The 17,747-nt window shown below is 36.7% G+C and overlaps 1 protein-coding gene across 1 annotated transcript in view; it reads right to left on the bottom strand.

The window, feature by feature from the left end:
- Nucleotides 1-6,939: 6,939 nt before the first annotated feature.
- Nucleotides 6,940-17,747, bottom strand: part of LRRIQ3 (leucine rich repeats and IQ motif containing 3) — a 161,010-nt gene continuing 150,202 nt past the window's right edge. The window contains exons 7-8 of the mRNA XM_051856361.3: nt 14,176-14,899; nt 6,940-7,207 (exon numbers count right to left, since the gene is read on the bottom strand). Coding sequence (XP_051712321.3) covers nt 7,057-7,207; nt 14,176-14,899 — 875 coding nt within the window. The 3' untranslated portion in view covers nt 6,940-7,056. The remainder of the gene's footprint in view (nt 7,208-14,175; nt 14,900-17,747) is intronic.

The raw sequence follows: 17,747 nt of genomic DNA, 5'->3' as shown, positions 1-17,747 counted from the left end.
TGTACATATAGACTGGACCTGCAAATCCATGTATGCATGCAAACATGCACACACTCACAAGTTTCAGAGAAAACACATTTTATAGTGTGCATGCTTCATTTAATGAGATTGCTTTTTATTATTCTTTATTACTACTTTTTATTATTATTATTATTATTCACTTTATTTGAAAGGCAGAGAGACAAAGAAATAGAAGGAGATAGATTTTCCATCTGCTGGTTTACTACCCCAAAGTGACAGTCCAGGTTGGGTCAGGTGGAAGCCAAGAGCCTGGAACTCAATCCAGGTTTCCCATTTGGGTAGCAGAGACCCAAATACCTGAGACATCATCAGCTGCCTCCCAAAATGCACATTAGCAGAAAGCTGGATTTGGAAGAGAGGAGCCAGGATTCAAGCTGGACACTAATATGGGATAAGGGCATCCCAAATGGTGTCTTAACTGCTTCACCAAATGCCTGCACATAAGATTAGTTTTTTTTTAAGATTTTTTATTTACTTTTTTGACAGGTAGAGTTACAGAGAGAGAGAGACAGAGAGAAAGGTCTTCCTTCCGTTGGTTCACCCCCCAAATGGCTGCCACGGCTGGCACTGCGCTGATCCGAAGCCAGGAGCCAGGCGCTTCCTCCTGGTCTCCCATGCACTTGGGCCATCCTCCACTGCCTTCCCGGGCCACAGCAGAGAGCTGGACCTGAAGAGGAGCAACTGGGACTAGAACCCGGTGCCCATATGGGATGCCGGTGCCGCAGGTGGAGGATTAGCCAAGTGAGCCACAGTGCCGGGCCCCAAGATTAGCTTTTAATAGAGATCAATATCAAGAGAACAAGGCCACTGTGTACATAAGCTATTTTCATAAAGTTTAGCTCATCTCAAGTCACATATTTTACTCAGTCCAGGAAGATTCACTGCATAACTTTAACCTGTGCTGATAAATTTTTGGAACTAGAATTCTCTCAAAGGGAAGAAAATCAATGCCTGTATGATTGCCAGGTGGCTTTCCTCTTGTCTAAAATATTTAACTTTGTGAATCATGAGAGCTGTGGCATGAATGTAGCTGACATTTTGAGACTGATGCTGACTATCCTCTGCCTTCTAGCTAAGAGGATGGCAGCAGGAGGAGAGAGAGGTGCCCAGGAAAAGCATGGTTAACGATTAAGTATGCAGGTAGTGTGTTAGGAACTCTTTCCAAAGCGATGATAAAGTACTTCATTCTTTATTTAACTCTCATAATCACTCTTCTTCTTTATCTAAAGAACCACATTTTTAGAAGAAGTAAAATTTAAAAAAAAAGCCAGCTTTCAAGTTTGAATTTTTTTTCTTTCTCTCTAAATGTAGGAAAGAAGGGAGAGTAGGAGGTTTTTGAAATTACTATAAATGGGGCTTTTAACCTAAAAGTTGATTTCTCAGCAGAACAGTTGAGATAGCTAATTCTAAGAATAAGGCAGAAGAGAATTTTCTTCTTAAATTTTAGTGGCACTGAATGCTTGTATCTCAGTTTTATCGGTCTGTAAAATACATTCATCAATCTCCTGTTTCTATGCAGGTTAAACAACTTTAATATAAACAGTTACATATCTTGAAGGGCAATCCTTTGTTCTTGAAACCATTTCAAGAGCTAAGGAATATACACAGAAAATTTAAAATATCTTTTTTCACATGTTAATCATTGGGAATAGAAAACAAAACGAAATACAGAGAATACTCTGCTAAATGGGTAGAAGTATGCATAATAAATTTGGCGAATACCATGTGGAAATAACAATAAAGGAAGTGGTACTGTGAGCATGCCCCTTGATTCTAGATCTCACATTTTACCTAGCACACAAGGATATAGAAGACTTTAAGGACCATGACTAGTCTGACAGGTGGAACAATGAGTATGAGAGTCCTGATGGCAAGAGGAGCTGGCAAGATGGGGCCTGGCAAGATCAAGAAATTTTTTTTTGTCTTTTTCCTGCTGAGTGAAAGGGGTTCTGACTTTATTCTATAGCAGTGGGGATGCAATCAAGAGATTCTAATTTTACAAGGGTATCCTGGATACATTTGAGGAAAGAAATTGCAATAAGTAAACTAGACATTTTACGAAGTTAAGAAGTTGGACAAGAATTGGTAATACAAGGAATGCCATAGAGAAAAATGTTAGGCACGGCCCATAGGACAGATTCTGAAAGGAAATGCTTTTAGTTTGTTGCAGGCTGGGTTTGAGTGTTGTGTGGGTTAGCTAAGTGAATATGTGCACAGGATACTTGTAAATACATCTGGAGCCCAGTGAGATGCTTTTAGGACCTGTTAGAACATAGGCAATGCCAGAAATCATAGATACACACTATGAATCAAGAAACATTTGGATTGAGAAGAAAGTTTAGGAAGAATGATATATCCATGTATTCAGGTTTCTACAATAAAATGGACACCATGAGAAACAATGACTTGATCAGCCCTTGTCTCACTGTCGAGGAACAACTTACTATTTTATTCCTTTTAGTATTTTTTTGTTCTACTTAATACCATTGGTTGAACTCTTTAATTAACAGACAATTATTCTTAATTGTTTAAATTTAACTGAAAAGTGATCCCTATTAAATATAAGAGTGGAAATAAGAGAGGGAGGAGATGTACAGTTCCACACATGCTCAATCAGATTACCCATAACGGTGGAGTTAGAAACGTGCCAGGGGATTCCAATCTAATCCCATCGAGGCGGCATGTACCAATGCCATCTCACTAGTCCGAGTGATCAGTTTCAGTTCACAATTCATCATAATGATAGGATTAAGAGTTGAAGGGATCACATAAACAAGACGAGTGTCTGTTAATACTAACTGATAGAATTAAAAAGGAGAGAATGGTCTAACATGGGAAGCGGGACACACAGCAGACTCATAGAATGGCAGATGTCCTAAACAGCACTCTGGCCTCAGAATCAGCCCTTAAGGCATTTGGATCCAGCCAAAAAGCCCATGAGAGTATTTCAGACATGGAAAGCCAAGACACTGCCCCCCCCCCCAAAAAAAATGACCTAAATGAAAGATCTCTGTGAGTGAGATCTTAGCGGAAAGAACAGGTCATCAAAAAAGGAGGTAACTTTCTCTGAAGGGAGGAGAGAACCTCCACCTTGATTATGGCCTTGTCTATCTGTAAGGATCCCATAGATTGGCTCAGTCCACTTTAAGGTGTTTTCCAAGGTAGTCAAAGTAGAGGAAAGATCATGGAAGGTCATACATGGAATATAACTTGCAGATCTCCCTGTCACTTTTACTCATATCCATTGGTCCTAATTTATTCATGTGCCACAAGTAACCAAAAAGGAAATTGAGTAATGTGGTCTACTTTGCCTCAGAGAAAGCGAAAATGAATTTGGTGAAAATCTAACCAGTCTTCTCCATAGAAACCAACTCCATGTATAACTTATAAGGAACAATATTTAATAAAATGTGATGGGATACAAGAAAGGAGTCAAAGTTTGATAAGCTTTTAGTATGAGAAATGATGTAGATGGATATGCATCTATGAGAGCTGGGGAATATAGGCGAAGTAAGAGTGGAAGTGACTACTGAAAAATAAACATGGATTGCATTTTACTGTATGGTTTTAAAAATACCTTACAGGTGGGTGTTTTAGCCCATGATAAAGATTCCACATAAGGTGCTTGTGTCCCACAAAGGAGCAAATGGGTTCAATTATTGGCTCTGTCTCTTTTTCGTTGTTGTTCTTTTTAAAAAATGTGTCTATCCATTTGAAAGTCAGAGTTACACAGAGAGAGAGGAGAGCCAGAGAGAGAGAGAGGTCTTCCACCTGATGGCCCAGTCCCCAATTGGCCACAAGGGCCAGAGCTGCGCTGATCCAAAGCCAGGAGCCAGGAGCTTCCTCCTGGTCTCCCACGTGGGTGCAGGGGCCTAAGGACTTGGGCCATCTTCCACTGTTCTCCTAGGCCATAGCAGAGAGCTGGATCGGAAGAGGAGCAGCTGGGACTAGAACCGGTGCCCATATAGGATGCCAGTGCTTCAGGCCAGGATGTTAACCCACTGCACCACAGTGTCAGCCCCTGGCTCTGTCTATTGATTTCAGCTTACTGCTACTGATTCTAGGGGAAGGTGATGATAACTAAAGGAATTGGATTCCTGCCACCCACTTGGGCAACTTAGATTGAGTTCCTGATTTCCCAGTTTCAATTGTGAACCAAACTTAGCCACTGGGGAGAAACCAGTGGATGGAATATCTCTTTCTCTTTTGCTATGCGTTAACATATATAAGGATGTATTAAACACATAAGAATACATATATTTATATATATATGTATTTATCATATGTTTTAGAAATATGAGATATATTAGGACCAAAGATATAACCTAGAGGGGCCAGTGCTGTGGTGTAGCGGGTAAAGCAACCACCTACAGTGTGGGCATACCATATAGGCACTAGTTCGAGTCCTGGCTGCTCCACTTCTGACCCAGCTCTCTGCTATGGCTTGGGAGAGCAGTAGAAGATGGCCTAAGTGCTTGGACCTTCTGTACCCACGTGGGAGACCTGGAAGAAGCTCTTGGCTACTGACTTCAGATCAGCGCAGCTCCAGCCGTTGTGGCCAATTGGGAAGTAAATCAGCAGATAGAAGACCTCTCTCGCTCTCTTTGCCTTTTCTCTGTGTAATTCTGACTTCAAGTAAATAAAGAAATCTTAAAAAAAAAGAGATATAACCTAGAAATGTATCTTTTAGATGCTTCACCATATAAAGGGTGGTAAAGATTATGAAATTGATGTAGGACAGTGCCTAATTAGACAAAGAGAGCTATAAACAGAAAAAGCATTGTGTGTAACATCTGTCTTAGCACAAAGCAAGGAGACACAGAGATGAGTAATATTATTTGCCTTCAAGAAGCTCACAGTTGGGTGGAAACAGTCAAGGAAATTATTAATTACCTGATGTGTAATAAAAACTATAAAATATTCACACTATGACATGGGAACACATAGTAAGGGCAACAATTTCAATAAATATATTGACTGAATAAATGATTTATACAAATACACCACACAAACAAGCTTACTATTCCTCAGTGGTTTCTCTCACATTTCTCACCCACATGACATATTATCCTTTATCTAAAGAGAATTAGGCTTTTGCATCAATTATACACATGTGTCTTTATTAAATGTTTACTTTGTAGAAACTGCCACTTTATAAATGTGCTTGTTCTCATTCAAGTCTCAAACAAAAATATCCAACATGGATTACTATTTTCATTAAATTGCCAAAATATATGTATTATTTCTAAACATAGAAATGAAAACTGGGGCAACAAAGATTAGCTGACTTGCTACTGGAAATCCAGGTCTGCCACACTATATATGTCACTATAGTATCTACTTCTCTTTTTTGTTTTTACAAAGTTACTAGAAATAGCAAATCATTTGCTCATCAGTTACCTGCTAATTAATAAAAAGTGAAATATGCCATGGATTTTAATAGATAGCTATTATTCTAAGAAAACTAGGAAAATGCTACCAGCATTTGTTAGTTGCCCAGCATAGAAGCACTAGTGGATAACTGCTGTTATGCAAAATTTTGGAAAATTTACTGTAAACTGATAAAACGAAAGATTTTTAAAAAGTAATACATTTTTAATTCTTACATATACAAATAATGCATTTAAAGATAAATTTTGCTTGATATTATTTATATATTAGTAAGTAAGCAATTATAGTGACATTTATCTTTGTCTATATATGAAACACTTAAAATTGATACAAACTGTATAAAGGATTTTTATATATTTTTAATATTTCATTTATCTTTCAAATTTCCTACTACTATTAGTCTTACAACTAATATATATCAATGCTATATACTTTATTTTATTATTCTAAAAAATTTTATTTATTTATTTGGAAGTAACAGTTACGAGAAAGAGAGAGAGAGAGAGAGAAAGAGAAATTCCATCTGCTGGTTCACTCCCCAGATGGCCGCCATAGCTGGAGCTATGCCAATCTGAAGTCAGGAGCCATGAGCTTCCTCCGGGTCTCCCACGTAGATGCAGAGCCCAAGAACTTGGACCATCTTCTACTGCTTCCCCAGGCCATAGCAGAGAGCTGGATCTGAAGTGGAGCAGCCAGCACTGGAACCATTTTCCATATGGAATGCCGACAACGCAGGTGGAGGCTTTACCTGCTAGGTCACAGAGCCAGCCCCGCTATATATTTTACGATCATGATTAGGTAGTCAAATATATTTTTTCTTGCTTCATTCCCCCCATCTTCATCTTTCTTTCTCTGCCTCAGTTTCCTGTCTCTGTCTCTCTCTCCCCTCACCTCCATTTATGACAGGCCTCCACATATGACAGGCTTCTAAAAGTTCATGGAAAATGCATATTATCTTGTAGTTACATTTTCCCCACAATTTTTTAAAGCTCTCTCATAGGCCAAAAAAAAAAAAAAAAAAAAAAAAGGGAGTGGGGGAAAAGCACATCAAAAGTAAATTCAAAAAATCATACAATCTCCAAGGAAGGGAATAAGAACATTTCATTTATATACTACAGTTCATATTTTCTGATTTTTATAAGAGAATATATGATACAATGGAAATACCTTTATTTTTAAAAGGAGAAAATCAGATTTTTTAATAAAGTAAACAGGAAAAATAATTAAATATACAAAAGCAGTACTGAAAATAATCAAAACACACAGTGTCTTTATAAAAGAGAGCAGTAGGGACAGAAATTCATGCAAAGGTTGTCAGAGAAACAGAAAATAGTTCATGAATTGTGATACTCAGAAAGGAATACAAGCAATGCCTTTCCAATATTTCTGCAATAAAAGAAATCAATTTTAATTGATCTTGGGCATCAGGTTACATAAAGAAACTTTGGGGGATGGTAAATTAATTAAAATTAAATTTTGAAAATTACAGATATTTTCACTACCATTTATATTTCTAGAAGACTTATACAGACATCCATCTTGTGATGTAAAGTATTTCTTCTTTCAGAATATAATCTTAGAGCATTTCATCTAGAAATAACAGCCATACTTTAAGATGGTCATAGGATGTGATGTGGCTTTGATTCATTTTGTAATTGCAGGAGGAAAGCCTATATTTGTTTTCACAACTGCAACATTTGTTTTAGCTTCTTGTAACCTTTCACAGGCTTTCTGAAAGGAAATCATATCCAGAACAAACTTTTCTTCACAGTGTCTTTTATGTATTTCTTCAGCCCTAAGTGGAAAAAAAGGAAGGTAACACTATGAGAATTGTTGAAATTACCAAACCCATCGCAAACAGATCATTAATCCTTACAACGAGATGTCTTCAAAATAGACATATTCACAGGGATCAATGTTGTGGCATAGCAGGTAAAGCCACCCCCTGGGATACCAACATCCTAATATGTGGGCTGCTTCAGGTCCCAGCTGCTCCCCTTCTGATGCAGTTCCCTGCTAATGGCCTGGGAAAAGCAAAGGAAGACAGTCCAAGTGTTTGGGACCCTGTCACCCATGTGTGGGAGACCTGGATGAGCTCCTGACTCCTGGCCTCAGCACGGCCCAGCACTGGCCGCTGCAGCCATCTGGGGAACGATCCAGCACATGCAGGATTTCTCTCTCTCTCTCTCTCTCTCTCTCTTTCTCTCTCTCTCTCTCTCAAACTCTGCCTTTCAAACACATAAATAAATAAATCTTTTTTAAAAGAGATATACAAATAAAGAAGTACAGACCTCCATTTATAAAATTTTGTTATATTACCAAATCATATTCATGTTTTGCTAATATTTATATGATTTCTATTAGCTTAAAACCAAGAATTTTCACAAATGGCAGCCTAGATTCCCAGAGGCATCTAAATCAGCCTATGTCATGATTTGCTGAATGTCTATTTAAAGCTCATAAATCCAAGTTGTTTTTGGACTCGGTAAGCAACTGAAAGTATTCCTCCAAAACTCATATGTTAAAGTCCCAGATTCCAATACCTTAGAATATGACTGTATTTGGAGATAAGGCCTGGATGAGATAATTAGAGTTAAATGAGGTCATAGGGAGCAGCCCTAATTCAATACGATTAGTGTTCCTTTGCGATGAGGAAGAGACAGCAGGGATTTGAGTGTGCAGAAGAAAGGTCCTGAGAGGACATAGAGAAAAGATGGCATCTGCAAGCCAAGAGAAGCCTTAAGAGAATCCAATCCTGGCTACACATTGATCTTGGACCTCCTGCAACTAGGACTGGGAGGGAATAACTTTCTGTTGTTTAAGTCACCTCGCTCATGCTATTATTTTACAGAAATATTAGGAGATTAATACAAACTCTTCGAGGAAAATTGCATCAGGTTAATCTCAAAGCTGACAAATGTCAGAGGCCATAGGAGATTTCATCCGTTCATCCCCAATCCTTCAATGGTTATATACTATAATGCCTAGAATTATCTCTCATTGTTGGAAGCATAAAGATGTATATGACACAATATGCTTATAGAAATGAGAAGCATAAGGAAAGTTAAATAATGGTACATGAGTATATAAATGAAATATTATAGTACCATATGGAAGGGTTATGTAACAAAACAGAGAGAAGGACTCTTGGTAAATATAATTTGGAGAACAAGGAGATGGCAGAGAAATAAGGGTTCAGAGTGGAATAACCTTCTTAATGAGTCCTCAAAGATGTTGTTTTCCAGGCAGAATGTAGGCAGAAGAGTATTTTGTTGGAACTATTTTATACAGTATAAGCAACAAAAATAAAGGTAGAGAGATTGGCATGCTGCAAGAACTGGCATCATTCTCATTGACTGGGTCACAGTTCTGGGAAGAGACGAGCAGACGAACCTGGAGAAATATTTATATGTAGGTGCATTCAGACATCTGTAATTGGGAGTAGAACAGAGGCTTACATATAGGAAATCTCCAACTTAGTGGCTGTAAATTGGGGCAAGTTAGTTTCTCCTTACCTCCTTTTGTTGATATGTACAAGAGAACAATCCAAGACACAGTGTTTAGTAAAGGACTACATGAGTTAACACATTAAACATATTTAGAGGGGTGCTTGCCATGTCATAATAATTCTTACTGGATGACTAATAGCTGCATTTCATAAGAACAGGGAATGTAGGAAAAGGGATGAGGGAAAGCCTAGAGTTTTATTTTCGTTATGTGGAGCTAAAGGAGCCTGGATATCAATATGGTGATGCCCAGATAGTTGAATACAGAGAAGCAATGGGTTGTGGTTAAGTATAGGTAATAAAGCTATTCTGCTTGAGTTTGAAACTCAGTTCTGAAATTTACTGACTCTATGATTTTAGACATGTCATTTAAACTCTCTATAGAACTTTTTTTAAAAAAAAAAATCTTTATGAAGAGTATAATCAAACTCATAGGGCATAGTCAGAAGTACATGAGCTAATAAATTCAAAATACTTAGAGGAGTTTCTAGCATTCAATAATCACTCTGTGAAAGGTTCTACTGTTGAGTCTAGAGTCCAGCAGAACAAACTAAAGCAGATATAAATAAATGTAGAGGTATACAATGTTCAAGTGTTTCAAGATAATATTATTAAGATGTCAGTTCTCCCCTGATTGACACATACAGTCAATGTAATTCCAATTAATATGCCAAGAGCTTTTTTGGTAGAAAATTACACTTAAATTTATATTAAATATGTATTATATTTAATTTGGCTTTTAAAATTTATTAAATGTAAATGTTTGAATTTATTAAAATTTATATTCAAATGGAAATTCAAAGATACTGGAATGACCAAAGCAATCCGGGCAAAGGAGAACAAAATTGGGATCTCTGTTTTCCAATGTAAGAAATGCCATACTTGTAATGATTTTCAATCATAATCTTATATTATCTTAAGATTTCCAGGGATCAGAAGTCTGGACACAGTGGGGCTCAGTTGTATCTTCTGCATAGTTTCTCACAAGGCTGAAATCAAGATGTTAGCCAGGGCTGGGTTCTCATTTAGGTCATGAGAACCTCTTTTAGGATACTGGTTACTCTTAGAATTAAATTTCTTTGCACTCTTTACATGTGCCCCTATGCATCGTTAAGTCAGCAATGCCACATCAATTTTTTTTTCATACTTTCAATCTCTCAAATCTGCATTTTAAGCTTATGTGACCACTTTGGACTCATCTGGATACAGGGGAAACTCCCAACTTTAGGGTCTCCCACAGGGATGGCAACCACCCAAGTACTTGTGCTATCTTTTCCTGCTTTCATAGGTGAATCAGCAGGGTGCTGGATCAGAAGTGGAACAGCACGGGCTTGATCTGTGCTCATATGGGATGTGGGTATTGCAGGTGGTGGTTTAACCTTCCATGCCACAATGCCAGCCTCTGATTAAATTTCTCTGATGCTGATTCACATTAATCATTCTTTTGCTATACCAAATTAGCTTTCTTTTTTTCCAAAATATATTTTATTAAAATAAATTATAGAAATTTATTTCTGAAAATTACATATACACACATGAAGTATAAATTAAGGAAAATGATTTTAATTATGAGAGCTAAAATTATAAGATATTTTTCATACTTAACAAGATATTATGAGGGCCAGCATTGTGACATAGCAGGTAAAGCGACCACATGTGATGCTGGCTTCCCATATGGGCACTAGTTTGTGCCCTGGCTGTTCTGCTTCTGATACAGGTCCCTGATAATGGCCTGAGAGGGGTGGCAAAGATGACCCAGATGCTTGGGCCCCTGCATGGGAGACCCAGAAGAAACTCATGGCTCCTGGCTTTGGCCTGGCCCAGCTTGGCCTGTTTGTTGAAGCCATTTGGGGAGTGAACAGCAGATAGAAGATCTCTCTCTCTCTCTCTCTCTCTCTCTCTCTCTCTGTTTCTCCCCCTCTCTCTGTGACTCTCTTTTAAATAAATCTTTAAAATAATATATCACGAGGATAAAAATGGCTGAGAAGCTTCAATCTACTATTAGGAAAAAACTTATGAAAGACTTTGAGTTTAAAAAAAAAAAACTGAAAATCCTGTCTAATACACCCTTCAGTTATTTGTGCTTCTTAATTTCTTTGAGATATTTAACAACTCTGTAAGTGAAGGAAACTATAAATAATGAAAATTACTCTGACTCTTTTGAAAGAAAAAAGCAGAAGGGAGGGAGGCAGGTGGGGAGGGAATAGAAAACTGAAGATGCAGAAAGATCTTGGAACTTGTGTGTCTCCCTCGTCTTTGAAGACCCTAATGTGACAGTTGTCCTACTTTTTACCTGGAGGGAAGGAATATTACACAGAGAGGGCAAGAGGAACCTGCACACACAGGCCTTGCTGAATTCCTCACAGTTTGTTACCATTTTCCATGTCCTCTTTTTTGTCCTATTGTGCTTCTACACAATTGTCCATTCTTCATCACACATAAGCATAAAAGCACAGATTTCCCTGGTCTTTGTATCTCTCTTTTGAAATTTCCTGTGCCACATAAAACTTTGATGAAATAAGTGTTACACTTTTCTCTTGCTAAATAAAGTGTCGGCCATGAAGTTTTTGATGGGTTAGGAAACTTTTCTCCCCATCAGTTTCCTAGATTACTCTCTCATCTGTTTTATTATATACCAGAAATTTTAATTCCAACTCCTGATAATTGTTGTATAATTTCCTATATCATTATTTAACTCTGATAGTCTTGATGCCTTATGCTTTATCTCCTACCTACATTTTCAGTTTCTTGGGCCAAGTGATCTTTATGTTACCATGTCACATACGATACAAATCTTCAAAATCTGGGCATGTATTATTACTCGAAAGATTTGAATTTTAGATAGGTACTCCTTAGTGGAAACATAAAAAAAAAAGTGGACAAATTTATGGACATGTAATGTCCTAAGATTGATATCCATTTTAATTATTAGTGAAGCTGTATTTTTATAGCTTGGCTAATTATATTTTCACTACTTATTTAATAATTCTGATTACATAAACATTTAAAAATACCCATTATTTCACATTTCAGTGAATTAATTACTGAGTATAATTTCACAGAAAAAATTTTTCTCAGAGGCTATTATATGACTTAAATGGGCTTAGATACAAGTATTATTAATGGAATTTTAACTCATTTTCCTCACAAGATATTTAGTGAATTAATGTGTTAGCTAAGTACCACACTTAAACGGAAAGATGGACGGGATTATGCATAAAGGACTTCACAAGCTAACTATGATGAGCCCTCTTGTGACAACCACCACTACTGAGATTAAAATAAAGTTTTATGGAATGAACACAAAATCGAAGAGACTAATTCATACTGAAAGAGAAGTTAAAGAAAGATTAAAAGTGAAAATGCCATTTGAGTTGGTTTCTACATGATGGATTATAGACAAATGAATTTTGCCAGTTGTGCAGTTCATGCACCATGTGATGGGGAAAACAGGGTTGAAGCAAAGCCATACACAGCTGAGCATCTGCCACTTGTGATGTGTCCCCTTGCAGGGAAAAAAATGTCTTTTACTTCATATAAAGACACTACCCTCAATAATTTTAATACCCCAGAGCATTTTTAAACAGCAACACTCATAACATAGAGTACTGTGTTGACTAATAAACAGCAACACTCATAACATAGAGTATTGTGTTGCCTAATAAATAGACAGTCACAATATTTTGGGGGGGGGTAGATTGTGTTGTAGCAGGCAAAGCTACCTCCTGCAATGACAACATACCATATGGGTGCTGGTTCTTGTCCTGGTTGATGTACCGATTTTTCCCTTCTGATCCAGCTCCCTGCTAATGTGCCTGGGAAAGCAGCAGAAGATAACCCAAGTGTTTGGGACCCTGCACCCATGTGAAAGATCTGGAAGAAGCTCCTGACTTCTGGCGTTGGCCTGTTGCAGCCCCAGCCATTGCAGGGATGTGGGGAGTGAACTAGTGGATGGGAGATCTCTTTCTCCATATATCCAGCACTCACCCCAGTAACTCTGCCTTTCAAATAAATAAATAAATCCTTAAAACATCATAATATTTGGTACTTATAGTACTCTTATTGGATGCATATTTGAGGAAAAAGGGAATAATATAAGTAAAGTCACAGAGATAAGACAGTACAAAGTTACATAAGGAATGGAGAACTTGATCTGGGTCAAAGAATACTGTTGCAGAACAGAGAGGACACTAGCACAGAATTTAGTGATTATTCTAGACTAGAATAGAGCATGATGTCAGAGATGGTATTCAGAGATTAGATTTCATTCTGTGGGCAATTGCAAGCTGTCCACAAACTTAAATAGGAAATGGTATGATTAAAATTAAAAAAAAAAATGATGTGTAAAGGCTAGCACATAGACATGGATTGAAAGGCGGAGAATGAAGATGGAGATCTCAATTGCAAGGATAATATGAACTCACAGAAAGATAATGAATTAAAATGGGATAGATGAGATTAGGACAGAAATTTTATCATGTGCCATGACACGGATGGGACTGGAGGTCATTACGTTAAGTGAAATAAACCAAGCACAGAAAGACAAATACCACATGATGTCACACATATGGGAGTATAAAAATAATGTGATCTCATAGAAGTTAAAAATATAAAAAATATAACTGTGGCTATCAGGCTAGTTTGGGAAGTGGGAAGGCAGGCACTGAGAAAGGTTGCCTGATAGGTACCAGGTTGTAGTTAGATTGAAATAAGAAATTCTGGGGTTCTGCACAGTATGGTGAGTATTATATTATTAATTTGCTGCATATTTCTCTACTATAAAATCTGGAAGTAGGATTTTCAGATCTTTTTAACATAAAGAAATGTTAAATGTTTTAAAGGACAAATATATTTATCTTGATTAGACACAACACAAACTATACATATAAAATATTACACAATATACTTATTAATGTGTTTAAAATATTTAAAAATTAAATGATCCATTTGAAAGACCTTTTGGAAATAGGAAAGCAGATTTTTGGCAATGAGGAATATAGAAGAATGAATTTTTTAACACTGGAGGCTGATTACATGCCGTTTATGTTAATAAGAACAACTAATAATTAGGAAATAGGTTTTGTCAGATGATCTTACTGTCTACTTTTTGGTAATAATTAGTACCTGATATATCCACTTATAAACTTTGCTTGCTCCCATTACATAAAAAACAAATGTAGTTTCTTACAAATGAAATGCTATTGGATTTCACATGTACCTGACTTAAAAGCTTAAATAAAATCTAAGGGGCACCTACCTGAATTCCTTCATTCTCTTACGTAAATCCTTTTGGATTTTTTCTTCTTGAAGTTTTCTCAGAGAAATCAGGTGTCTCTCTTTTAGGTTAGCCTCTTTCTTCTTGATTCTGTCAACTTTAAGTAATCCTTTGATCAAAAGTGCGCGCTCATTATTTAAGTTCTGAACTAATAAACGTTCTGCAGCCTTCCTTTTTTTTTCTTCCAGAAACAGAGTTCTTCTCCCTCTAACTTTTGCAATGTAGTTGAATCTGGCTTGACAATGTTGTTGCAAACCAATCTGAACTATCTCTTTATCCCTTTCCCTCAGTTTTTGTGCTGCATGCGTTTTTTTATTTAAGTTCTCCTCAACAGTTAGGCTGATCTTTTCCTGGGCAACTTTTGCCATGGCTACCGCTGTTACTTTTTCTTTATGGAACTCTTGCTTCTTTTGCTCTTTGTAGTATTTATAAATATCATTAACTGTTTGGGGTTTTATACCAGCTCCACGTGTTTCAAAAAACTCGTTCCTTAAATTTGTTTCTGACACTGTTTCTTTTTTAATTATTGGCTTTGGATGAGTAGTAGACAATGGCTTTGGGCACACAGGAAGTAAAAGCTGTTTTTTCTCTTTCAATGGTGCATCACTCTTCAATGAACCTGAAGTCTCGATGGGTAATTTCAACACTGACACACTAAAACTGGTATCAACATCTTCACCAGTTTCATCTTCAAGCTCCTTTTGACCTGCATCATACGACAGATAAATATTATACATTATATGAGACGAAGCATACTTTATTCTTGTCAAAAATTTTGAAAGCATATTAATAACATTGATAAGAACCAAGTACTTAACTTCTTAGGAACATTTTTCACACGTTCTTTTTTCTTATTAGGAAAAAATAGATTGTTTTTCAATTCTCATGTTAATGTGATATTAATACAAAGAGAACAGATTCAAAGTAGTTCACAGATATAATTTTAAGAATAAAATGATACTTCCCTTTCTCTTCCCTGCTTCTTACATTCTTTCCTTCTTCCCTCCCTTCCTCCCTCCCTCTATATCTCTCTTCCTTCTTTCCTGTCCTTTCCTTCCTTTTTCTTTTTCTTTCTTCCTTCTTTCCTTTTATTTCTTAGTTTTTGAGATACTCTATTTTAAATGTACGTTATAGTCAAAGACTTAATTGTACATTAAATAACGTGTTCAATAAGTAAAATGGAAAAAGAACCTAGTTCTGTGGGAATACATAAAAGGACTATAAACAATAACCAAATGAAAAAATGACCATTTAACTCATATACAATATATTTTTAAATAACCACAGATCATTAAAGCTATAGTAGTATATCATTCTTAACCACTGATTTGACAAAAATATAAAACAAAGCTTGGCAAAACTATATTTTCAGCAATGCTGATACACTCAGTCATTTCTTTTTTGCTTTTTTTATTTTTTAATTTTAGCTTCCACATACAAGGGAGAACATGTGGTATTTTCTTTTATGTGTCTGGTTTATTTCAGTCAACATGATGTCTCCATTTGCATTCATTTTGAGGTACATGGTAGAATTCATTCTTTCTTATGGCTAAATAATATTTATAAAATTTCCTTTATACATTCATCTGATGATGGACACCTGGCATAAACATGGTGGTACAGTATCCCTTTGATATACCCTGTTCATGTATTTTGGGTATATACCCAATACTGGGATTGCTGGATGCAAGCCTATTTCTAGTTTTCTTTTTATGATTTTATTTATTTATTTGAGAGGCAGAGTTACAGACAGAGAGAAAGGAATTCCATCTGCTGGATCACTCCCTAAATGGCTGTAAGAGCAGGAGCTGAGCCAGTCCAAAGTTAGTAGCCAGGAGCTTCTTCCGGGTCTCCTATATGGTGCAGGGGCTCAAGCACTCAGGCCATCTTCTACTGCTTTCCCAGGCCATGAGCAGAGGGCTAGATTGGAAGAGAAGTAGATGGGACATGAACTGACAACCACTGTGATGCTGGCACCACAGGCAGAAGCCTACTCTACTATATCACAGTGCTAGCCCTATTTCTAGTTTTTAAAGAAATTTCCATACTGTGTTCCACAGTGGTTGCCTTAATTTACATTCCCAACAACGGTTTATAAAGGTTCACCTCTCTCCATGTCCTCTCTTTTGGATAATAAGCATTCTGACAGAGATGAGGTGAGATTTCAGTGCTGTATTGATTTGCATTTCCCTGATGCCTACTGATGTTGAGCATTTTTTCATATATTTATTGGCCATTTGTATTTTTTCAGGTTCTTTTATGAGTTAGACTTAATAGAGATACTAGAAAGGAAAATCGATATTAGAATATTTTAATAAAGAAATGCACTCAGTTCCATCCGTGTATGTTCTATTACAATTATTTAACTGTTAACTCTCATAAGAGTTTCTTTTCGTTTTTAAAGATTTTATTTATTTATTTATTTGAAGGCAGAGTTACAGGGAGAGAAGGAAGTGACAGAGACACAGAGAGATCTATTCCCTGGTTCAGTGCCCAGGTAGCTGCGATGGCCAAGTCAGGGTCTTATCTAAGCCATGAGTCATACTCCATTCAGGCCTCCCATGTGTGTGATAAGGATCCAAGCACTTGAACTATCTTCTGCTTTCCCACATACATTAGAAAGAAGCTGGATTAGAAGTGGAGCAGCTGGGACTTGAATAAGCACACATATGGGATGTTGGCATGTAGGCAACTACACCATAATGCTGGCACTTCATATCAGTTTCTTACAGAATTTATCAAATTCTCTTTATAGTAAAATTCTTTGTAATAGATCTTAGATATAATACCATGCTAGATATAAGCTCCTTAGAGTAGGGATCATATTTTCTTTAATCTTGTAATCCTAGGCCCTCGACTAATACTTTGTTCAGTGCTGTGTGTGTGTTGTGGAGGTAGTCATGAGCTAATTAAACAGTAGATGCTTGATAAGTAAATTTATTAGGTTAATGAATGGATAAATGGAGAAGTAAATCTGTTTCTCAAGAGAAATATCACTTGTATAGTGATATGAAAAGCTTTGATTTTGGAGACAGTTTGTATGGTTTAAATCCTATTTCTTTTAAAAAAATTTATTAACATAAAGAGAATAGATTTTATGTATTTCATAGGAACAGTTCTAAGAAAATCACCACAGTATTTTTACCAGTTACTAACCATGTGGTCTAGGGCAGTTATTGAATTCACTGGGTTTCAGTTTCCCCACTGCAAATGGATATAATAATGTCTAATTTTAGTGTTCTTATAAAAGTAACTGATTTACAAAAATGTAAAATGTCAACTAAACATGCAACATAAATATTAAAAACAACATCTGAAAAGGAATAAGCTACACATGTTAGTTATTAGTATTATTATTTTTTCAAGATTTATTTTATTTTATTTGAAAGACAGAGTTACAGAGAAAGGTAGAGACAGAGAGAAAGGTCTTCCATCCGTTGGTTGGTTTACTCCCCAGATGGCCACAGCGACCGGAGCTGCGCCGATCCAAAGACAGGAGCCAGCTTCTTCTGGATCTCCCACTTGGGTGCAGAGGCCCAAGGATTGGGCCATCT

This window comes from Oryctolagus cuniculus, chromosome 7 (genome assembly GCF_051225735.1).
Source record: "Oryctolagus cuniculus isolate XC-2025 breed Fujian yellow rabbit chromosome 7, ASM5122573v1, whole genome shotgun sequence".
Classification (NCBI taxonomy): domain Eukaryota; kingdom Metazoa; phylum Chordata; class Mammalia; order Lagomorpha; family Leporidae; genus Oryctolagus; species Oryctolagus cuniculus.
This window is presented reverse-complemented; position numbering and strand designations above follow the sequence as displayed.